Source organism: Dendronephthya gigantea, unplaced genomic scaffold, assembly GCF_004324835.1.
Source record: "Dendronephthya gigantea isolate DGI-Jeju-01 unplaced genomic scaffold, DenGig_1.0 000000F, whole genome shotgun sequence".
Classification (NCBI taxonomy): domain Eukaryota; kingdom Metazoa; phylum Cnidaria; class Anthozoa; order Malacalcyonacea; family Nephtheidae; genus Dendronephthya; species Dendronephthya gigantea.
This window is the reverse complement of record NW_021163010.1, coordinates 1195838-1221152: the sequence shown is the minus strand read 5'-3', so window position 1 is coordinate 1221152 and position 25315 is coordinate 1195838. Positions and strand designations below refer to the sequence as shown.

The window sequence follows — 25315 nt, the reverse complement described above, 5'->3', positions numbered from 1 at the left end:
AAGAAAGTTTGAAGAAACTGCGTAAATATGTTCGTATCACCGAAAAACGGCTTCTCGAGAGAGATACAGAATATAGAGCTAGCATGAATGAAAAATTCGAAACACTTTCTGAGAATCTAACAAAAGTGATGATGCAAGATTCACGCCGATGTACCGGGAGGTGTAGAAAGCATGTTCAAACAGAGAAATGTTTATGTCGAGGTTTTACTACAGCTGCACCTCATGTGTGCTGTGGACGACAAGGCGGAACCTGTGACTGTTGAGCAGATATAATGAAACTATAGTTTAAATAGTCTGGTATGAATGTGTAAATACGCGTTTTAAATTCCTTTACGCCAGCAGCGATTCTCGGAAATACAGACAACACCTGGCTTTAAAATGGTCGCAGACAAAAATTTGCCATTTTTTCCCATTTTTTTTCGCAGATTTGAATATAATGACTTTATATAGTTAGTAATTTGTGTCCTGTTTGTCAGCACTTATGTCGTACAGTCGAAAAGCGCAGGAATAATCATGCCATTGAATTGCATTAGTCGGGTCGTGCCTAGCTATACCTTGTATTATATAACTCGTAATTGTGTCCTCCTGAGACGGAGTGATGTTTTGGTATTGTATCATTTATGCATACAAGTATTTTAAATTTGATGTTCACATAATTTGACATCTGGCATCACTGTGGAGAGTTAAAACTTCCTCCACTTGACTCCAGGATGCTAAAGACCTCCGATTCTGTAGACTGCTCTTCTGAGTTTTCCTCGGGATGTTGTTGTTTCGTTTGTAGACACGTCCAGTATTTCTTACACGGTGTCTTGGTATACGTATTTCGTATTAACCTGTCCGTACATACCCTAGGATAAAGAAAAAATACGGTTCCAAGTCAACTGTGCCCCATATAAGTAAGTTCTCTTAGGTAGAGGAGTTGCATGAGGACAAGTATTACAATTTACCGAGTCAATACCTTCCTTTCTGTTTCCAAAGAAAATTACTGGGAAACGTTGAAGATCCTACCATGTAGCCACAGTGGTCAAAAATGATAAAGTCATTTGTATTAATCCCCAATTCACTGGAAAAAGTACTTTCTTTTGGTTCCTGATAGACGTCAAACGCCGCTCGTCTTTTCAGATGCCTAATTCCAGAGTCATTCTTTCTGTTTATTGCCATGAAATTAATATCCAAAACGTCCCTATAAAGTTTATCTACACGTTATTAAGCTGCAAAAACAACTCGTACTTCATACGTCATATTACTAATTATTTATTTTACTGTAGGCGTTGCCTAATACGGCTACGTTTGCTCCTTTGAAATCAAGGGAATCTGAAATAGCGTTTTCAGCATTTTGCGTGAACATTTTGAGAATATTTGCCACATTGGCAATTTTTAGAAACATTTTAGGCTTTAGAACTAGCCATTTTTCCAAGGGCATAAGTAATTATTATAGTATAGATTGTTCAGTGGACACGTGACGAACCACCTTTGCATGCTAAAATATCATGTAATCTCCAAGACCTTGCAATTCGCATTTTATTCGTTTGGTTCCATAGAGCATAATCTACACTGAATCGTGGGGCTAAAGCTTTTCATCTTCGCTGTTTATGTTATTTAAAGGATCGATCAACATTGCCACCCACCACATGGCAATTAAGATTTTCACCTGTTGTTTTATATAATATTCTTACAAAAAACACTTGAACAATTGCCATGGTTTAGGAATTTTCCAAAAATAAACGTACTAAAGTACTTTGAGCATTGTCATAAATGTATTGTTTTGCACACTCACGTGAGCCACGTTCAAGTGTTTATAGCTGTTATTATTGAAGTTATTTTTTGTTTATCCAGCTGGTGTTTTCAGTCACAATACTTTGTTTTTTGCATAATGATGTGTCACAATGGGGTAGTAGGCAGTTCATTATTATTATTATTTTTTGTTATATATTGACAGTTCACTTTGACAACAATCTTCTTTTGAAGCAAATTTTATTACTTCATTCTATACTTCAGAATTCTATGCTATACTTCAAAGGCTGATTCTTCTGACGGGCAACATGATTCACATGACCAGACCTGAGTCGGTGTTGTGACGCGTTGATTGGAAACTCCACATAATATTATTACATGCATAGACGTTTTTTTAGTTTTCACAAATGCATTAGTTGTTTTAGAAGAAGTGTAAAAAAGTGTTTTTTGACTTCCGTAAAAGGTTCATTCTTTACATGCACTTGAAACAGCTGTGTGTTTTTTCATGTGAAACGTGATCACTGCTTTACCACCCTCGCTACAAGTATACTTGGGCTATTTTTAGGCATGCTTTTTAAACGAATCTTTAGATTATCAGATATATAATTCTGATACTCGGTTGAATTAGTCTTAGGTGAACTGCATAGTTACTTGTTACCTAATTTGTACATTGTACGACTTACATGTTTTTGAAATTATACAATATCAAATCCAATCCTTTTACTTGCTTCCTTGAATCTTTGCGATTTCCTTCCACAAAAGCCACAAGCGTATGGCTACCCTTCTTTTCGTCAAATATATTTTTTCCATCAATCATAAGTGGAGGTAATTTTGTACAACAACGAAGCTGTAGTCCAATTGAAAGATATGGAAACAAAAATATGAATACACCAAAAAAACCGTATTGCCACATTTATCTACATGAAATGGAAAATGTACTACAATCATAATTCTTCTCAGTCTTATTGTTATTATTAATATTGATACTGATAATTCCACAGTTGGGCTTCACTGAGGGTTGGCGGAGATTAGAAATTAATGTGCTGTAGCTAGACCTATATTGTTTGACGTCTAGTTGATACATGCAAGTTATTGTAACACGTTAGCATTTCATAATGTATCATATTATTACGAGTCATCTCCATTAGAGGAAGATAATACTTGGGAAACGTTTGGAGTAAAAATGTTAACAATTTACGGAGTCTCAATAATTCTGCATGTGTTTTATGAACTGGTCTATATATGGCAGTTGTAACATAACACTGGCAGTGCTAGTTTCTGTCTTGTATATGCATTATATGTTGCGGATTATGAGACAGTTAGAAATTGTTTTTTGAAAGAACAACTTAGAGTCGGCTGAAGAAGACTTTCAAATGGCATAATTCGTACTCCTTGTGAGTTATGTTGTTCGTTAGCGTTGCTATGTTTATGCACACCCCATCACAGAAAATTACATCGCATTACGAAGAATTGCATATGAAAGCCGCATAGCTTTTTCCGTTATTTCTAACACCTTTGGAACGATGGAATATAGTTAGATTGATCAGTTTGATTATCATATACTGGCTTCGAATAGTCATGAGTATATACATATATAAATTACTATATGTTCTGCCTATTTACCGAAAATTTACCGTTAAAAATTCTTTGAAATATTTAGCTGCAATGATCCAACAAGTATTTTGCGGGAATTACACGCAATACGATATTCTTTAAATGCTGTTAAACACTCCCATCGCCATCTTGTGTTACCTTGCGATATTTTACAGCGGAGATTCTGCGATGTCCAACGCGCAAAACACTTGGAAATATAACCACGCATGCAATTTGTCTCCCATAATTCGAAAAAGCGCATTTTATGTAAATAGTTTGCGATGCATGGGTGGCAAACTTCTAGAGTATTAAATGAATACGTGCAGATGTAATTAAAAATATTTCGGTGATAATTCGAAGCCTGGTCTAGGGCGATGATGTGATTCAAAAAGCGAGAGAATGGATGAATATGAAGTGAAAGTATTTGGGACGAAACTAACTACTGAAAATAATAACTTGTGTGTCTCTACAGTCACTCAAACGTTTTCTCTCTGGCAGACGTCACGACTTGATAGCAGATATAGTTCAGAAAGCAGATATGTTGGCTTTATTGTATTCGCGTGTTTTTGACATTACTGTGGTCTAGGTTACATACCTTTTTTGTGAGCTAATTACCGAGGCAGCAAAACGTATACCAATTCAGGAGCTGACCGAGCAGTTATGAGATGCTCCGTGTTAGTGTTAGCGCTATATATGTTGAGGCATTGTGTTATTAGTGGCACATTTATGACACTTACAAAGGTCGAAATTAATATAAATTGATCCTCTTACCGATGATTAATACCCAAATACATCTTAACTTAGGATTTCCTGATTTCGATGTCTGCTGGATCACCTTACTCATCGCTTTGGTCCATGTCAGTTTACATCGCAAACTAATTCTCGAGAACTAATCAACTATATTTGTTTAAAGTAACTTTGCATGTATAATCTCTGGCGATTAGTACGACTATGTCAATATTTAAATCTAGTTTGCATGGTGGCATTTACTGTAAAACATATACATGCAGAACAGGTGACAGAGTATGTATTAGGCCTAATTGACGCTCACAGTTTAAATGGTTTGCTGAGATTATTTCCTGTTTTTTAATTTTTAGCGCTATTGTGAATAAGAAAATATATGCTATCGACACAGATGCGTTTGCCTGTCTTTGTTGTCCATTTTGAAGGATGCCAATTTAAACCGATCCCATTTTTTGAACTTTTAGGTCCTGAAAGGCGCTGCATGTTCTATCGCTAATCGTTTATATTAACTGCATGCATGGGGGGCTTAAGGCGTGTTAGAGATAACGAGAGCCGGAAAATATCCTGACATACTCCTCTCTCAGAAGGGGCTTGCTTTGGGCTGTGGGAGTGTGGGTATATACCTACATCGTGTGACTGAGTAACGTTTAGCCCATTCACGATTATATTGCAAAAATTCCTCTGCGGGAAAAGTAAGCAGGTATACGAATTTTGAACTCTGAGTATTTATCGAAGAAGATAACACAACCATGGTAGTATAACAAACGTTATATTGGGAAAATACCATAATTTAACTAAAGTGACGTCAAAAATGCGATTCTTGAGAAAAAACGTGTTCCCATTTGACCGTAAGAATCACAGGAGACAAAAGAAATCTATGTTGATTTGTATCCAGTTTGTGAATAGCAAGCTCTCCAGTTAGCCAATTATAATAAATAGAGATAGAAAATAAGTACTTTCAGTCAATCATTTGAAAAGACCACCAGGTCAACAGAATGTAGAATGGACGACTTAATTTATTTTTTATTCATGCATGTATAAGTTACACATCACATGATCTATTGCATCCATTTCACTTCAAACATGTCAGGTCAAAATCAAGGCGCTAGACTTGATTGAATCTGCATGATTTCGTGCACAGGAAAAATTTTAGAAAGACATTTAGCATTTTCGAAACAGGCCTAGGGCTGTTTATATAATCTCGATTGCCTACGCAAGATTAATTCTATAAACGGAGCGTGAAAAGTGTGTGAGGTATTGAAATGAGGCGTTTTGTAAATGATCCTGGCAAACCTTTTCTAACACTTCCGAAAACAGGATCACGTAAACAGCCTCGTAACTGCATGCAAAATTCTGCATTCTTTTATCGAATGCAAAACAAATTTCTGAGCTGAGCATCAATTCTGCAATTATTTGATTCAGTACAATTGTCTAGGTAAATAAGTAATTTCTGGATACCTTCTGTGTACTCTGGTATGTGCCGGATCTCGGATAAATCCATCTAAACTTTTAAATTCCTGGCCAAACATTCAGATGTTAAATTTTTCTGCTAGCAGAAAAAAACAAAGTAGGTCGATTGATTTCAACATAATATTCGAATGGAGGGCGCGACCGGCGGTCATTAGCAAAAAGAGATGACAGAACAAATTAAGTATAGGAATGCTAATCATGATTCCAGAAACGCCATCAGTCCTGGAGGCTGACCATATTCAAATTTGTTCCGGTTAAGATCGTAATTTATCTGTACGTGTATTTCAAAAAAAAATAAGCATATTAACGTGTAGTACCAAATTGGGTTGAAGATACAACATGTGTGAAAGTGGAAATTCATCTTTATTGGAGCATTTTTTTCATGAAGAAGAAACACACATTTCTTGTGACCAAGCATGATTGCAACGTGCAGTGGAGTATTACCGTAGCAGTCTCTTTGACTAATACCATGATCTCGGGTTGCTTTCATTCCATCACTGAGGTGGTGTGTCACTTTAACAACCGCCCGTGGTTATGGAAAATGTCTTGCAACGGAGCAGCTCTACGTCCACGTTTGACGATAAAAGAACTGAATTTAATTTGCTAAAATAAATCGGTATAATGTTTGTTAGAGTAATGGCCTCGCCTCCCAGTCTATAGGTTAATTAAAAGGCTTTGCAACTACTGAAAAAAACAAAAAACTTCTTGATGTTTCGACCTAAGGGTCTTGGTCAGGAGAGTTAGTATGATCAAAGCCCTTTTGGTGAACGTCAAGAAGTTTTTTGTCCACTTTATGCAGTTATATACAATGTTTGGTGAGGTTGTAGGCCCTACATTTTCAAAGTGAAAAAGTTCAAAGTTCAGGTCTAATGATTCAAAGCGCTTATCGTTCTTTCATTAAATATCATCGCTCTTACTCTGATCCTATTCTTTGACTCTTGATTCGTGCATGATTCGTGCAAATCTACGCTTTCGTAGTATTGTGTCGTAAGCGGGCTGTTTTAATCCTATTTGGATCTATTATCAAGATGGAGACATGATACGTTGAAACAGTGAGCGGTTAACATCCAAATGACAAACGGAAATGAGCAATTACTACAATTATATTCATTAAACATCCTCATGCCGCCGCCTGGTGAAGATAACAGGCAAGCAGCTGCGTGAATTATACCAGGAGCTCCGCGGTTGTATATTTATCGTTTAGTAATGCTGAAATCAATATTTTTGAGCAAAAAACTTAAAAAAAATTTAATATTTCTGTTTTATATGTATTATGTAGCTAGTTTTCATGTACAAATCAGTGAAATCACTGAAATCAGGCAAAGGCGGCAGGCTCTCCAATGTCTTATGAGAAAATATATTTATTAATCCACTTAAATCAACATTTTGTCACCTGCATTTAGCATTAAGTATTTTGACCGCATTGATTAATTGATGTAAAATGAAATGCATTGATGCTTTTAGTGCATAAAGAATTCTAAATTACAAATTTTGCACTAGTTCCTCTATCGGGATCGGGCCAAACCTTCGGCTAACAATCAGTCTAGTTCGTCGATGTTTTAGCTAACGCTGCGAAGTGCTTAGTGAATTTGGTCGTTATCAGATGTTTATGTCCAGAAGAGCTGTAATCCATCAGTCATTCTGACGTCGTCTTTATCAGTTTTGTTTAGAATTGCTTTATAACGATAACGATAATTGCTTTATATTGCGAATTACTCCATCCCGAAAATTATTCCTATCGGGAAATGATTGACATGCAAGTACAAAGTATAGCCGAACCCAGTACAAGACAACATATTTTCCCATTTTTCTCCATGCATACTAGATATGGATTGTCTGTCTCATTCATCAAAGCAGTTTTTTTATGGTAATATACATATAGTAACGTCTGGCTTTCATGCGTCGTGATTCATCGACGATGATTTACGTCTGTTACGAACTTACGATCCATTGTCGGAGATCAATCCGATAGATTATTTTTTTGGATAAACAAAGCATTTTACGTATAATTGACCACTAACAATAGACATCGCCCAAGAATTGCGACATATGAGGCCAGGCTTAGCCCTGGTTCACACTAGCCCTAAAAATCGGGGATCTAACCCGATCTACTGTATCATTTTCTAATAGACAAAGCGTTGTGTGCACTTGAATTCAAACAAACCCTTCCCAGATTCTCAGGACTCAGTGTGTGAACCAGGTTTTAATCAACGTCTTTGAGATTCTTGTCATCAATTTTTTTTAGGTGAACGCCTAATAAAACACTTGCTTCTGGCGAAAGCCCTTAATTAAGAAGCCATGTTTTCATCTTGCCGTAGTTGTCGTGAACATGTCATTTTCACCGACGTGAAAGTGAAATTGTCCATAAACTGTATCTTAATTGTGAATGTTGACTGCACGCACATGGCAATAATCTAATTCATCAATGGCAATGATGGTTATTTTGTGCTGATTTACATGAATATCACCATTCTACTGGTAGAAGCGTCTGAGGTACCGCCAAGGTACGCAACAGGTTCTTTACGTTATCTAATCTGACCTTCGCTCATTATCCTTAATCTAAGCCTTGAGCTAATCCTTGTGACGTCATGTATTTCAAAGTAATACACCTAATAGCAATGATTTATAGATAGTATTTATAGATAAGATACATGCATGTAGAATGGCATGATCTCATTACTCGTGATCATCTAGACCATGTATTATTGCCTGGAATTGCAACGCACCCAGCCAGTGTAATAACAAGTAGTTGTAGAACTTCAACGGATAATGCTGATTTTCACGGGGATGTGTCCAAAATATACGAGGAGTTCTGTGTCACTTTACGAACTTAAAAAGTCCTAAAGCAGCAACTATTCACATGAAGCGAGGTAACAAGCCAGCTGCGAAAATACTGTAAAGAGAATGCCAATTAAACAGCTGCTCATTCATGGCTCTTGGAACTAAACGAACGTTCAATATAAATGAAACGTAAATTACGATAATATCAAAAAATGCAAGGCTGATTCGTGATATATATTTTTTTATTTCAGTTGCACGATACATTTCCTTTTGATTTATTACTTTCAAGGATTAATTTCAAAACTTCAGGCATAAGATTTACCAGAAGTCCGTCATAAACTTTTCACCCAGCAATTATCTAGGAAAGTTACGTTATACTTCATGATACTTTGAATGCTCTATTACTTATATATAACATTTTCAATGGCAACCAATTCACGTTTAAACCATCAAAAATCTTGAAGGAAGCGTTAATTCATTACCTTTATCAAGATTTCATCATAAAAACACGAACATTTGATTGCAATTGTTCTTCGTAAATAACGAATTTTAAACATTGATTTATAAAAGATATAACACGTCTCTGTTTTATATCTACAAAGCTTCATAAGGTAGCAATTGGTATTAAAAAAGTTAAGAAAATATATGAGTGGCGTTATCCATAGGTTGGCTTTTACAAAACAATTACTATACAGTTTATATATAGCGTTCAACGTTTTCAGGTTGATCGTCCAGTGCTAAGCCTTGGCCTCTCCAGAAAGAAACCTAACATTAGCAAGGATGTTGATAGAGTAATCGTGTTAAACATTTTGAAGACGTGTTATATTTTTACCAATTTTTAGTGCCTATTGCTGTTTAAAACGATTATGAAATGGGGCACATCCACTTGCATCGCCGTCTGTTATACGCCTTCGCAATTTTATTCCTAGGAAGCAAAAATTAAACATTAATTACTTGTTAAAGGACCTGTTACACGGTGCAATTTTTCCGGCAATGCAATTCATTTTTTGCACGAGAGATGTAAATTTGCAACTACGAAACTTTTGTGTTAATAACACTCCATAGATGTTTCGTATACTTACATTTCACTAATTTATAGCTCTTAAAACTTTCTATAGAAAGTTTATATTTATATTTTTTTGTCAACGTTGGCCAGACAGACGTTTGTAGGACAAGAATTTTAGATAAAAGATAATAATACTTACCAGGCTTTTTTGAAAAACTTTCTGAGTTCTGGAGTCTTCATATGTGAGATGAGGCGACCACATTTATCAAAGACTAAGAAATGATCTTTACCACCACCAACCTGTGACCAAAAATTCCACGACGCTGTGTCTTGAAATACGGGAAAGCGTACGATTCGTTTTAGTACTGAAATTTGCTTATCACTTCTATCGTTCACTGCGACGAATGATACATTGTAACTAAGAAAAATCAAAAATAATCCAAAATAATTTTTTATTTATTAAGAATTTATACTCATTCTTTATACGCGCGGGAGAGGAGGGAAGCTATATGCTCTCTTCCCAATATTGCAAATCCACATAAAATGAAATGTTTTTTTTGAACAAGAGAATAAAATCCGTGTTTATAGTCCATGACTCACGGAATCTGCCAAAAGCGAAACAGCGATGATATAAATATTTCGCATGCCAACTTCAATAATTTGAATTTTTTAACATTACCAAGTACCATTAACATAACTAAGTGCAATTAGATATCTAATTATCTATGCGACAATCTATACAAATATAAATAAAAATATAAATACAAATATACACTGGAGCTAGCTGTCTATGCCACTATTAAATCATTAAAGAAACGTAATATAGCCCGCCAGAATGGGACCTTTTTGCGTCAGACATTCTGATTTAGCTCAACGCCTTACATCGCTAAACCTCGAAATCTCTAAAGCCCCATCCTTTATTAGGTCAATGTATGTTGAGTGTTGAGAGAGAGTACCGACAATGTTTGATATATGACTGTCTGAGCAGTTACAGATTTTATATGACTTTGTGATCATGTTACATTTCTCAATGACGTGTTTACAAGGTTTTTTCTTCCAATTCCTATTAATTTTAAATAATTTTTAGTATTACTATTAATGAAATTTCAACGCTAATTCCCCTTAACTATTCGCTGTCAAATTATTTTTTCACTTCAAGGACTCTCGACTTTTTCTTGACGCAAATGACCCTCGACAAAAAACTTTATAGACTCTATATATATGACTATGACTATTGGCATTTCCATTAACTGAATATATATTAATTTATCAAATCCTCCTGCAAATTAGACGGATAGAGCGCCGAGTTTCAGCCAGCCTGTCAACTGCGGGAGCGAGAGCCATGCATGGACCAGGCAGCTCCTTTTTCGTGTTAAACCTAATATTTGGTTTTTAAAAACTAAAAAAGGATAATCTAATTATATCTGTCTAAAGCTATGTCCCTGAAATCAAATTCAAATCAAGGTGGTGAAAGAAACCAGTTATATGGAGTCATCATTCTTCATTGGAAAGGTTTGCTGGGCTGTTTTTCTAACAAGAAACTATATAGGAGATGAAGTCGATGAAGTACGTAATACCTACTTCAACATGTACTTGTGCATTCTTTGTAAGATTGCCGCATAACGCTGACACAATCGTCATCCACCCTTGAGTAAAGCAACAAGAATCACATTCCCTTTTCTCCAAGATATTGGTGGTCGTGATATGAACGGCGTCGTCTCACATTTCTTAAGAGCACTTGCGCAGGTCACGAACACCAAGGCAAATGTCAGAACAGCAATGGTGTTTGCCATCGCAAGAAACTCACTGCTGAAACGTATTTATAAAAAGTTAGAGCAGTTAGAGCATTATATTTCTGGTCAAAGTGGTGCAATTTGGTTTTGTTGCCCAACACGTCAAATATATAAATATATATCCTGAGGTTTGAATACCTTTCCTGCCAAACAATGGATGGAAAGTGTTTGGAGCGAAAACAATGCCCCAATGTGTCAAGTGACAACTATATTACATGTCGGTCAACGGTCATGAAATGCCAATCGTGGGGCAATTACCCAACTTTTCTCTTCTACAAAGTCACAGGCTTTTACTTTTAGGCGTGCGTGTATTGGAAAATAATTTTCAGTATATTCGTATATCGATAAATGTCCGAAGGTTTTAGAAGAGAGAAACAGGAAATGTCTTGGGTGTGTTTTCCGTTCTACTTGCCAGCCAGCATTTGATACTTGCCAAATCCATTGATATCATGATATGCAAGGGATTTATGGATCGATTACGCTCAGCTGTGGCTTAAGATTGAGTACTGACAAGACAAGAGTAAATACACAGCCGTACTTCTATAAAATCCAGTACAAATAAAAATGCGCCAACCTTAAGTCTCGACGACTTCTAAAATTTGAATACGCTTGCGCACACGCGCTAACTGCTAACACAAACCCTATCTATATATAATTGAGTTTATTTCATAGCATACGAGCATGTTTTTAAAAGACAACCATGATTTCTCAAACATATGGAATATTTAAGCAAACCATAGCGAGTCTGTGCTAATACATAAGGCGACATATAACACGCGTTAAAACTAGTGTTTAGTGTACTTGGCGCAAATACCTCGCCTCGGTGTTCAGGTTTAGTTACTTGAGTGAATGCATGAGATTGTGATACAAACTTTTTGATAATAATAAAACTGCGCGAACTAAATAGCTCGTAATTGATAAGCGCTATACACATGAGCCAACAATTTAAATATTGTCTCTTCGTACAAGAGATCAGCCATACGGTAAATAAACTAGAGATGAATAATATTCATACCTGCTCCGCTGTGTACGCTCTCCCAAGGAACACTGTGATTGTCGTCCGGAATCCGGATATGAGATTTAAATATTTCTTACCAATTGTCACATGACGACGCGTAATGATTACGATGATGAAGTAAATCCTATATATAGCCACATATAGCTTGGCATTGTTACATCTGCCAAGATGTCAACAGGATGGAGCTGTTACAACCCAAATGCTAGGTACCCCAAACCGTGCCTTTAAATGTGTGGATGATTGTGGGGGTTGAAATACCAATTCGGGAATTCTAGTTGCTAGAGCCACTAGAAGTCTCGTTGGAAGTTCCTCGAAGAACGAATGGCTTTTGCCCTTTTTTTATATTTTCTCTTTTTTTGGAAAATTTGGTCACCGCTTCCTACGGGACGTAGCGGGTCGCTCAAAGGAAAAGGACTGAACACAAACTTCGCGGAAGCATTTTATTTTCTCTGAGCCCCGGGGTAACTACCCCACTTATCGCCCCTGCGATGCTAATGGCTTTACAAACCCCGGATAAACATACCAATCGGATGAATTTTGCAAAGTGCACCCTCAGTAAAATACCACAAGTCAAACTATATCTTGCTAGAACTGATTGTTATTTATGGCAATTATGCCCCTTGTTGGGCCATTTCGTCAGTAATAATATAAAGCAAGAGTTCTTTTTATTGTTATTCTTCTATTTCTTTGCGTTCAGTGCACAACAAAAGTACTATTTCCAAATCAGATTTATTTTTATTTAATTTAATTTAAGCAAGTACAAAAAAGTTTCTTAGGGCCTGTTTACAGGGAGCAAGTTATCCCGGCTAGGCGAGGTAAAAAGCGCAACAGATCAAAGACTTAACCTGATTAGTCTTTTATTATACGCAGTGCCACTATGCAGTTTTCACCTCCCCTAGCCGGGATAACTCGCTCCTTGTAAACACGCTCTTACTGTGACAGTCCTACCTGAAGAAAGGTCTGTGGGATGAATATCTCAATATCTTAAACAATTCAAGCCACTGCAGAGTTGCTTAACATAATACTAGATAAACTTAATTTTTAAATTAAAAAGCAATTATTCTTTCGGATTCTATAACATCTGGTTTTGGTTGAGAACAAAACCACTAAACCAAAGCTAAATGTACTTAAGCCTGGTTTTCATTTAGCCGTAATCATTGTGAACAATGCATGAGAAATATCCACGTTGACATATTCACGACACTTACGATTAAATGGAAACCAGGCATTAAAAAGAGCTATAAAATCTAGTGCACAAAAGAGTGTTTCATTAATTCATCCTCTTTTACCAACGACTACAGACTACAGTGTATAACACAAAAGTTTAAGCACTCCAAAACATCCACCGCCATCTCACGAATACTATAATTAGTATAACTATTCAACAATTCTTAGGTTTTCTAAAAAAGATATCAGTTCAACATTCGTTGACGGGTTGACGGCTGCAACTTGTTCCTGCAACTTTCGTCCTTCTTTTGTTGCTTTGGCCTTGAGTAGGTCGATTTCCATCATTGAATTACTGCAAATCAAAACCTCGTTGACTTCGTTTTCAATATTAACTTTTGAAATTTTTGGAAACATGAGATGGATCGAATTTACCAGCTCTGCCCTTTTTTCTTCATCACGACAAACTAGATTCAGAATGAACAATCCACCAGGGAATAGAATCTCTTTCACACAATTTAGAGTTTCCTCGCTAAGGAATACAGGTGGAGGACAACTCAAGGCTTTAGTTGTATCTTTTGCATCAATATCAAAGATGACAACATCATATTTCTTTGAACTTTCTTTTAAAACTGCAAGACCATCAGCAACGATCAATTTCATCCTTTCACTTTCCTGAAAACCAAACCAATTTCTGGCCACATCAACAATATCTGGATCAAGTTCAACAACAGTTGCATAAATGTGAGGAAAATGAGTGTAAATAAACATTGGCAAGCTTCCCCCACCAAGGCCAATAAGAAGGACTTGCACTTCACTATTTTGCACTTTTTCTAGTAATGCAAAACCAGCTACGATTGCTTGATGGTGTTGACATGCTAAGTGCGACAAATCAACATTCAGCATTTTTGTTTTCTTCGCATTTCTTCTCTTTTTAGCACTCTTGCTCTCCATTTTCTTGTTGACTTGGCATAACTTTGCTTCGGACTGTACGACATTCTTATTTGATAGAAATACAAGATGTCGGAACATTTCTGCCTGATCAACTTCAACATCTTCAATGACATAGTCACCAGTGTATGCTGAACTACCTTGATAAACAACCTTCCGATTTCCAACATCATCACCGATTGAGAGGAATGGAACTTGAGAAGCTGAGTTCACACCCTTTTGAGCAAATTCCATAACCTTACCAGACAATTCTTCTTTGATCATACTGATACTTTCATATGAATGACCTCGATTAAGAGCGACAATGACAAGTCTCTCAAAACCTGCTGAGGTAGCTAACTGCTTCTGGCCTTCTTTTACTGAAAACATCCACTCATGTTCACGACCTTGGGGAACAATGAAAATAGCAAACTTTCCTGCAAGAGATTGTGAAGGTTTCAAATCCAAAATTGTCAATGAATACCGAGGATCCGCAAGGCTATTGGAGGACCACAAATCAACCTGGAAATCTTCTCCTGGATGTAGTGCTTCCAAATGTTTTTTAACCGTGGAAAACTCTTGAACAGCTTGAATAGATTCCTGTAATTTTTCCACATTATCTAATCTGTTTACTTTCTCAGATAAGTCAGTTACAATTTCCAATATCTGAGGCATTTTTACTGACATGTCTGGCTTGGGTCTAGTTTTTGTGAACACAAAAGCAAATACAGGTAATGGAGATGCATTTGAAGGTGTTTCAACCTTGTGAACTCGAACAAACCAATTCAGTTTTGGAAAATATTCCAGCAACAAGTTTAGGATATGCTCTTGAGCCAAAGATATACAAATGTATCTACCACCAACTTTTAGCACTCGAGAAACTTCCCCCAACATCTTTTCAACAGATTCAACCACCTTCTCTTCATCGCTGGTAAAGATGGCATCTAATGTACCTTTGTCTAAAACAACCTGGAAATATTCACTGTCGAATTTCATGTTAAACAAATCCATTTTAACAAACGTCATTTCTGGCCGGATAAGGTTGTTTCTTGCAGTCATTTGCTTTATAACAATTTCAGAGATGTCAACATTAACTAATGAGTGATAGCCAACATCATACAGATCTTCACTTAGTTTGGAATTCCCACAACCTGTGAATTAACAAACCATTAGAACCACTTCATCTATGATAACTCAGGTCAGTCAGGTGGAAACTGAAAACATGCATGTTCACTATTATTCGAGTAGCTTTAGATGCAATATAAATAGACAGTAATTAGGAGGAATTTATTTCAGTTATTCTATCTCATACCTGCTATAAGCACCCGATCTTTTGGCTTACAGTACTTATGAAGAATGCCGCATAGGTCTGAATATTCACCATACCACTCAAAAACATCTTTTCGTTTGGTAAAAAAGGTGTCCCAGTAGCGTTTGGAGCCAAAATCTTTCGTAGATTTCGGTAGCAAATTCATTCTTTGAATGCACACAGCTCGTTCTATATTCACTATATCCACGTTATATCCACGTAAGATGAAGTAGTGCGTTCATCCGAAATGACGTGTGCAGCATGGTGAAAAATATGGTTAATTTCTTCTGCATCCGAAATACAAACTCAAAAATTCTTCTAGAAAATAAATGAATATGTTTGAATGTGAAAGACTAGGTTTTCTGAACACATTTGCGTGTTTTGTGTTTGTCATTTGCTTGTGTTTTGCCGAAGAGCAGGCGTCGACAGCGGATTCTGACTATGCACAGTCAGGTCACTCTAGTGAGCATGTCGAGGAGTCAAATCCTAATTGGGTCGATCCTGCAGATTTGTTATCGTCCGATTTCTCATCTTTTCCTGTGGTAAGATAAATATAATTTACCTTATCTGGTTTAGTATATCACGTGTAGTTGAATTAACAAATTAGGATTCAGGAATCCAGGAAAGGGAAAAGACACTAATAATAAAACCAAACAATCTTAACAGTATGGCACAAGCGTTCTTTCCGTGTGACAAGTGAAATAGGGTTATAAATCCCACTTTTCACTGTCATCCAAGGTGCAAAAAGCCCAAATTACAGTTCAGGTGTGCAAAATCCTTTTCAAAAATCCTGGCTGCTGAAAAGAATTTCTTGTAGAGACAATTATTTTCTGTTTCTGTTTTTTTCTGTTTATAACAACATCATGTTTGCTAATGTTATTCCTAATGTTCATAATTCCTAAAGGTTTATATGGTGGACAATTTAGAATAGTTGCAAAAGATAATTTGTCCTATTTAGGAATGTAATATTAGAAAATCTTTCTCTGCCACAACCATACATGTACCAATACCGTGAGGAATAATTCAATGGTGCTAAACTTTAGTACTTTTTTTGGAATGAAAGATGGTAAAGGAGTTCTTAACTAAATGTTAGGTGTATTTAGATTTTTTGCTTTTACATAGACGGATAAGAGGGATGTGCGAAAACAAGAGTCTACAACAACACTCTCCCTAAAAAATTATGACAATCACAATATCAATGAACAACAGAACTGTGAATTATCATATTTTAAGCAACTGACTCGGCATATTATGGAACGGTTTCAAACACCTGGAAAACACTATTCCATCAAAATACAACTGTCAAAAGATGACTTGAAGATGTTACAGGAATTCAAAGAAAATGACAAGAAAGGGGAGAGAATTTCAGATGTATTCAAACTTTTTCTTGACATTTTTAATCAAAAACATGAGGATGAAAAGATTGAGCACATTTTATTTAGTCGTATTTGGGCATTTGTGGAGTACCACAAGGATGTTTTTGCTGTTTTTTTTATAATCTTTGCTCTGATCTCCATTTTATTCATATTTGAAACTCGTACTTCTATGCCTTGGTATCAACAGGGCTGGTATCTATTTGGATTGTTGTTCATGATTAGTATACCATGGGAATGGTTTAGATTGTATCGTAAACAATTTGCTGAAAAACAAGCTGACCTTATCAAACATATTCCCAAACATTGTGCTCCAGAAATCATGTCAATTGCTGAAAGAATATCTTTATGGATGACTGGTCTATTCGCTTGGAGGGATGATGATTGCATTAAATACCAAGAAGCAATTTTAGTTGATCCAGTGTGGGAAGTCTCACCATCGCTGGTAAGTGAAGAAGTTAGTTCTTAGGTATAAAAACCTGTTTGATGCATATATGTAGCTATAACGTTTCTTTTCCTTGCAGGCCCTTTCGATCACGGCTACCCGTTTATTTTTTAAACCTTTGGAGTATGTTGCTGACTCATGTGGCAGAAGTTTGAAAGCTTTTTTCATCCACATTCCAACTGTGTGGCAGCCGATCATGGTCATTCTGATGACAATTTTTTTACTGTTGTTCATTTTGTTAATGACTAAATCTCGAATTAAGTTCGCTTTCTTTGAAATTGGTCCCGCTACAACACAGGCGAAAAGACTGGAAAGGCAAGAGATCGATGCTTTAAAACATTGTATTCGTCAAGAAATATGTGACGTTCTTAAACGAAAAGTTGACGTTTTTGATCGAAAAGATCGATTAAACAATTTGGAAGAATCGCCACGACTCAGCAGCAGTGTGGAAGAGGAACGAGTTGATCACCGGAAAATTACTGGTGGGGTGCAAGAATATGACATACCTCATACATAGAAATGATAGAATCCCGGTGTCTGTAGTGACAGACTGACAGTATTTATATACTGACACTCAGTGATCGACAGACATTTGTTGATAGAGTCAATACAGGAGGATACTGCTTGATAGTGGAACATGACCTTCAGTGTGCTGCAGTGTACAGTATATAAGCAACGAACCTATGACAAATAAAGTAACACAAGATCCGTTCTTGAATCGATTTACTTCGCGGATTCCTTTGGTGTGAGCTACGTTAGCTTGAGCACCATCATATTTTATTGGAACAATTTTAAATCAGTTTTACAATACAGAGTAAAAAACTATTACTAGACTTTGCCCGTCAAAAATGCGCAAAGATAACAAAATGATATTTAATTAATCACATTTAACACCAGCCACATTCAAGTAAAACATGCAGAAATATTTTTCGCATTATATCGAGCGAAATTCAAAGTTTATCTAATTTTTATATATTTGCCAAATCCATTCATTACGTCAGTCAGCAAACCCACCAGGCACACTCGTCTTCCATAAACTTGCACCAAAGGACTACCACTTTTTTTCGGCCCCACAGGCAACCCGGCAGGCAGCGTGCAAACATCTTTAAAACCATTGAACAGATAGAAAACATTTTTGCAACTTTTCGGAGCTGAGAGGATAACCCTGGAAATTTGAAGAGATTGCCGGGTCCCCCAGGCTGTGACGTAAGTTGGTCGTTGGGATGAGATAAAACCGGTACTGATGGGATGTACGTATCTACTTCGTATTATTCGCCGTGCCAGCTCGACTACCACGATATTCTTGTGCAATTTTGATTTCCTGATAGACTTAATGCGAATTTCGTTATGCCATGTGATTGTTTTCCAATACCCCAGGCGGACGTGGCCATTTATGGACGCACGTCTTGCACAACTTGCTGTGGTTAATACATGTTTCCTTCCAATAAGCGCCCCAGAGCAAACAATTTTTTTCGCGGAGTTAAGAAGGGTTGCATGCCACGCAACTGATGCACGTGCCAGTTTATCTAAACAAGTGAAACAATCACTATGAAATCAGCGAGGCTCTGATCCTACTTTCTCTACCACTAACGTTCGTTTAACTATTGTGTTGTCATTAGTTAATCTGCATGGTAGACATATAGCATCTCATGGGTGTATTTCCTAGAAAAGAAGGGGAAGCCTGTTCTATAGCGCCATATTATCAAAATAATGAAATGAAAATGGTTACATCAAGTTTGCAGGTTTGCAGATTATAATCTGTTGAAATGAATCTGAAATTTCGACGTACTATTTGTGGGTTAAAAGAGGTTATCGTGCAAATACACTGTCACTAATGACTAAATTGTAATATATGCCTTGAATTGTAAAATATGCCTTGAATGAATGAAGAAAACATATCTTAAATATTCCTCCCATGCTAACATAAAGTAAAATATAATTACTTTCACAACTGTCACCAAACCATGGTCGTTTACATTGACATACACATTTCCCGTTTCTTGAAAATTTTTTGCCATACAAGCATAATTCTGAAACGAAAAAAAGCATCCTTCATTGGTGAGGACTCAAATCATCTTCGTCAATTTGTACTTTTCTAAGAGCGACAAAATTGCAGGAAGAGAAGGGAAGGGAAAGGAAAGAAAGGGAAATTGCACAATTGTTTAAAGCATAAGTTGTTTTTCTATTGCGTGCAGTTACCTTTCCACTTGCATAAGTCCATACGAGGGATTCTGTCACAGGTGATTCTTGTATTTTTTCCAGTTGGTAATTTAAAAGCGTTTGGTTGAATTGAAACCACGTTTAAATTATCACAGTACATACGAGACAACGAACTTTTCTTGATTTCTGCAAGCATGTCTTGTGTCAGGACTCCGGGTAGTTCGTGGAAAAATCGGTCACCGTCTCTTGTTCGCTGAAATTGTTCTCCAATTAAGCACTTGAAGGTCGGGCCAACACTAGCCCCTTGAACTGGCGTTTCTGCTAAACCAGCAACCCATACTTCGACCAAATTAGGGTTGTCACCGTAGAGTTGTTTTAAAATATTTCTATTTTGCGGATTCTTAATCTCTTTCCGAGTGTCTTTGAATGTCTCTGCATTCCCTAACTTGCAAAACTTTCTAAATTCGTTGTATCCTGGAATTCCGTGATCTCTCGAACGATGAATGTTTAATGCCGCCAGATTACTCCCAGGAGCATTTTCACGTTCAAAAAGATGCCGAGTGATTCCTGGGGATAGGATTCGATCAACCCTCTCAGAGAAATTTCCAATGAGTCCAAGAAGCAGCGCGTTGATTCCATTTCGTTGGATAAAAGTGTTATTGAAGAACATAAAACGCAGATCAATTGGGTCGCCAATCGGGTTGAAACCAGTGTCCAGAATGTCAAATTCGGGCCGAATGAGACTGTGGCCAAATCTAAAAGCACCCGTAGCAAATACGTTTGAAACTCCAGGGTCAACATTCGAGCGGTAACCCTTGTATTGTGGTATAGCGTTTGGTCCGAGGATTAGGGGAAGAAAATCATCGTATGTGATCTTTTGCATCACGGCACCCATGATTTTTCGTGTTTCTTGGTATATTTTCTCACCATCCCAGTGACTATTGATTTTTTTGAGACTTTTGGCGATACGGTTGTGTTCACGTAGAAACAGAGAATGGAATGCTGCCAGTGACTGTTGTTCATTTGATCTAGAATCTCCGGCAATAAAACAACCCCCAAGGTTTCGGCAAAGCTGTTCTTCAGCCTCCTTGGATTGATCCAGTGGGAGAAGTTCACCGTCAAAACCTTGTAATGATCTCAGCAACCCGTTATCTTCTGCAAATTAAAAGTTAGATCATTGTTATTGAAATGAAAACGTTTTATATTGCTAGGTGTTTATGATGGTGCTATATTCTTTGCTTGTGTGATTATTTTTAAAAAAGATTTTTCATAATCTATGTACGGTACCCGGTTTTCTTTCTCTAAGTCCATTCGCAACTCTTAGCGTCGATCCATAAATTTGAGATGCATCAATGTATGCAGTATTAACATTGATTTGTTCCCGTGGTTTGAAATGACCATGTTTTTGGCAAACAGCTGCGGATCTTGTCACCCTGATACAACCAGCATTTCCGTTTGGAAGAATTGGATAACATGGACACGTGAAGTCGGCAGATGATCCATTGCATCTATTGTAATTATAAACTTTTTGTTGTAATTATCGCTGATTGTCGCATTAAGACACAGAGTGCGTGTCGACGGGGAATATTCGTTATAGTTTTGTTGACCAATTAAAATATGTAAAAAGCCTGGCGTACATGCATGCGCAGTGATAATGCTCGATGTTATATAATTATAACAACAGAAAGTTGAATCATGTACTTACGGTACTTCAAGACACAAATTTCTTCCTTCAAATTCCACCTCAACGGCCAAGTCTAAGTCGTGATCAATAAACTGACCAAACTGCATAACAGCGTGGGTTAACATGGATGGCGATGCAGCTACTTCATCTTTGATGAAATCCCTGCTAACTTGGTGTGGTGAGGGTACACTTGGGGCATTTGGTTGGTTGGGATATCCAATGGGATCATTAAGTCCATCTTCATCAAAATACTTTGCTTTTAGTATTCGATGAAATCCTCTGTCAGATGCTCCAGCATTATGATAGTATAAGTTATTGCAAGTGCCATCAAATGTTCGATATTTCATATACCGAACACATTCTTCGGCATTAGTTGGTTCGTTGCATTCTGATTCCTCTTCCATTTCTTCTATCATTTTTTTAGAGAAAAGTGCATTGATGTGTAGATACACCTTAATGACACTATCTTTCCCAAACAATGCCGCTAAAATAGACAATTTTATATTATTATTTCGTTTTCCGGCCCTGTACGTTACTATTAGAAAAATCTTCATCAGTTTACATAATATGTTATACCCGTTCGGCTTACCAAATATTTTTCTGATTTTTTGTTTGATTTTCATTACTTTTGTTTCCAATTTCAATGTAGACAATGCCATTTGTTTAGCCGTTTGCGACGGCTTTCTGAGAAACCGAAGCAGGTCACGTGGTGTGATTCGTGTGTTCTTTGGTTTTTTGTTTTTCTCTTTGGATTTTGCTTCCATTTTGATCTGAGAAACGAATTGGTCACCAAAATTTTTGGGTAAAACGATAATGATAACTGTTGTCGACGCTTTTTCAGATGTCCCCTGTTTCTTGGCTATAACTGTTATCGCTGTGTTGTTTATTGATGCCGCCATTTTATTATCGAGTTTCTTCATTAACTTCAATTTCCCGTGGTTATCAATATCTACAAGCGAGCGTGACCCTTTGATACCATATGAAATTCGTGATGACGATGTTTCTACTTGGATTTTCGCGATTGGACCTTTTGCTGATCCTGCTGTTATCAATATGACGTACTTTTTGTGCGAGAATTTCATACCTAAGAAAATTAAGATTTATTGAGGATTTTTACCTAAATTAAGCATTTATCGTTACTTTTACACTTTCTAAGATCAATCAATTTAAGATAATCTAAGATCATCCTATGGATTAAACAAACCTGCCAATCTTATCACTGAAAAATTAGTTATTACATACGTATACAAACGTAAAAGTTTAAACTGAATCATTTGCATTCATCTTCTTCGTAGAAAGAGTAGTGTACAATAAATAAAACATATATTCGGGTATATCAGTTTACTTATAAGTTCAAAGATGTCTCGATTTTAAAATAAAATTTTAATTTTCTTATACTAATAACAGAAAGACGATCTGATCGCAACGCTGCGTGGAGCTACTTCCTTCGCTCAAAGTTAGCCCTATGACTAGGACGTAGCTTTCAGACACTCAGACGTGGTTATTCAAGTATGAATAAACGTAAATTTTTTGCTACAATATATTAACTAGAGAAGAAATTTTGCTTCGTTGATTGTTTTTGTGCATGTGCTATATATAGAAAGACCTTCACCTAGTTCCCGCATAACAATTCAGTAAGGCAAGACAACATCTGAAGAACTCTTAGACCTAGGTTAAACTTCGCATTTTGGTCGCGTCGAATGAGATGATAATGAATGCGAACTTGAAAATCCACGGGAGAGCATTTTCAATAATATTACCGGTTAGTTTTTATGCGAAAAGTAGGAATTGTGATTAAATGGTGAATTTATGACACTTTTACACAGTAGCAAAGGGCACAAGGCTGCCCTCGCTCGCCCCAGTAAGCACAGGGCTGCCCCCGCTCGCCCCAGTAAGCACAGGGCTACCCCCGTTCACCCCAGTAAGCACAGGGCTGCCCCCGCTCGCCCCACGGTAAGCTGCCCCCGCTCGCCCCAGTAAGCACAGGGCTACCCCCGTTCACCCCAGTAAGCACAGGGCTGCCCCCGCTCGCCCCACGGTAAGCTGCCCCCGCTCGCCCCAGTAAGCACAGGGCTACCCCCGTTCACCCCAGTAAGCACAGGGCTACCCCCGCTCGCCCCACGGTAAGCTGCCCCCGTAGATCCGGCGCCACTGATACCGTGGGACTATCGAAACTGATTTAACAGAAGCCGATCGATAAGAAAGCAAATAATTGGCACTCTGCTTGCCAGGTTAACTGAAGATTCTAGGCCGCACTTGAAATGATACTTCACTTATTCCTACTCATTGACTGCCTTTCAAGAACAAGCTTGCATGCTAGATTTGTAATCTTTACATCGGGTGATGAATCTTGAATAATGAATCAAAATATTTAATATATAAAATCTGAATTATACTTCATATAATTAATATACTTCATATATGCAATCATTAATTTTAGTATACAAAAAACCTTTCAATTACGCATTACAAACGTTTTTGTTTGTATACTCTTTATAAAACGTTTTTGTCCTCAAGTTGTATAATATCTGTCAACTGAAGATATAAAGACATAATATCCAATATTGCGGAATTTTCTAACTCCTCCTACACGCAATGAAATCCGTTTATGATAGAACCATTCCTAGTTTCCTTGATGATTGTATTTTTAAATTTGTAGTAGTTGGGAAGATGATCAATAATTTGAGAATTCGTGCAATAATATATATGTATGGGTTTTTGTCTTAATTTTCACATTCTTCACTCACTTCAGTGAGCATGATACATAAAACCATTTTCTTCTGTATCAAGAGGAGCCTTTCAGGTTTGTTTTTAGGGGGCATTAATTGAGCTATTTTATTATTCAATTAATTAAGTAAAGATGGTTAGCTGAAATCCAATCCGGGTTTCCCAGAATATAGGTATTAGGTAAACAAGCAGTGTGTATATTCTTGTGAGTGTCTTGCATCTCTTTGCTAATTTCAGTGGTTCAGGCGACAGTTTGTTTTCAGGCGATGCTTTCTATCATGAATTAGGGCAGTTTTCACGTTTCTTGCACGTACGTACACGCACGTAAAAGTTTAAAACCTAAGTTGTTGTACAATTTTATGCTGCAGAAAATAACACACCGAATCGCCAACAGAATCCAACCATATGCATTAGGAAAATTGTATATGTAAAACTATTTAAAATGTATATATAGCTATATATTAAGCATATCTTTGTTATAGATTTAGTGAATCAAAAACTTAATTACGTGCATGTTATTCGAGTACATATACATAAATTGATATACCTTCAGAGAGTAGAAAGTTATTTCCAGCACATAGAATGAAACAGAAAAATGCGATCTTGCAGTCCATTTTCATGCAGTGATACTTCTAGCACCTTTCTGTATCGAGCGTTTCGCAAATCTGTGACAAATGTTCTTGAGTAATCTCTTTTTATGCAATACGGGGCTCGCTGCTAGCACTTAAAACAATACTATTTTACACGGTAAAGACCTTTTATTCAAAGAACTTCCTTGTTCCTGTTTCATAATATTTGCTGTAGGAGCATTCTACTCCTTTTCAAACGGAGATACACCCTAAAGCCTAATGAAGGACATCTTGCGTCATTTCATTTTTGAAATATGAGTGTAAAAATGCGTTACTTAAGCACGTACGCTATATATACTATCCACTACGCATGTACTTATCCGATTGGTCCTGAAAGCATCACCAGAAGGAAATTGGATGTAAAAAAACTGAACATCATAATGACGGGGAACTTTCGTAAAACAAAGAGCTTAATTAATGAGGGGAACTTGGATAAGACAAAGCCTAACCTAAATATAACTTGACCTAGTTTTCATTGTACTTGCCGATACGTCTTAAATCATCCTGGTTTAACATTAGAAATGATACATTTCGGCATTTCATACACCGCACGTTTCATTTTTTGTTATTTTCTTGAATTTTCGTGAATTTGGGTGAGGTATTATCCATAAAAAAGCCATGCACTTTCTTTATTATTGACGAGTAAACACATGTATATGTCAATCAAGTTTTGCTTCTTCGTCTTAGACGCCAACCAAAATATCTGAAGTAATGTAGATGAGAAATTGCATTGTGTTGGATATTGCATGTCTACT

General features: G+C 36.9%; 4 protein-coding genes across 4 annotated transcripts; 1 reads left to right on the top strand and 3 right to left on the bottom strand.

The window, feature by feature from the left end:
* Nucleotides 1-334: 334 nt before the first annotated feature.
* Nucleotides 335-4047, bottom strand: LOC114518726 (selenoprotein Pb-like). Its single transcript, XM_028538726.1, has 4 exons — nucleotides 3923-4047; nucleotides 2418-2651; nucleotides 959-1183; nucleotides 335-848 (listed from the first exon to the last, which is right to left on the bottom strand). Exons 2-4 carry the CDS (start codon nucleotides 2645-2647, stop codon nucleotides 671-673), a joined length of 633 nt encoding a protein of 210 aa, XP_028394527.1. The 5' UTR covers nucleotides 2648-2651; nucleotides 3923-4047; the 3' UTR covers nucleotides 335-670.
* An 8822-nt stretch (nucleotides 4048-12869) lies between these two features.
* Nucleotides 12870-15734, bottom strand: LOC114521986 (eEF1A lysine and N-terminal methyltransferase-like). The gene is made up of 2 exons (XM_028542576.1): nucleotides 15546-15734; nucleotides 12870-15384 (listed from the first exon to the last, which is right to left on the bottom strand). The coding sequence occupies exons 1-2, from the start codon at nucleotides 15706-15708 to the stop codon at nucleotides 13517-13519; spliced, it is 2031 nt and encodes a 676-aa protein (XP_028398377.1). The 5' UTR covers nucleotides 15709-15734; the 3' UTR covers nucleotides 12870-13516.
* Nucleotides 15735-15805: 71 nt separating this feature from the next.
* Nucleotides 15806-17889, top strand: LOC114539770 (chloride channel CLIC-like protein 1). The gene is made up of 3 exons (XM_028560385.1): nucleotides 15806-16084; nucleotides 16665-17360; nucleotides 17440-17889. Exons 1-3 carry the CDS (start codon nucleotides 15872-15874, stop codon nucleotides 17875-17877), a joined length of 1347 nt encoding a protein of 448 aa, XP_028416186.1. The 5' UTR covers nucleotides 15806-15871; the 3' UTR covers nucleotides 17878-17889.
* A 409-nt stretch (nucleotides 17890-18298) lies between these two features.
* Nucleotides 18299-24585, bottom strand: LOC114539563 (lactoperoxidase-like). The gene is made up of 7 exons (XM_028560234.1): nucleotides 24479-24585; nucleotides 21794-22288; nucleotides 21226-21688; nucleotides 20808-21028; nucleotides 19560-20675; nucleotides 19304-19390; nucleotides 18299-18886 (listed from the first exon to the last, which is right to left on the bottom strand). The coding sequence occupies exons 1-7, from the start codon at nucleotides 24549-24551 to the stop codon at nucleotides 18318-18320; spliced, it is 3024 nt and encodes a 1007-aa protein (XP_028416035.1). The 5' UTR covers nucleotides 24552-24585; the 3' UTR covers nucleotides 18299-18317.
* Nucleotides 24586-25315: the final 730 nt, after the last annotated feature.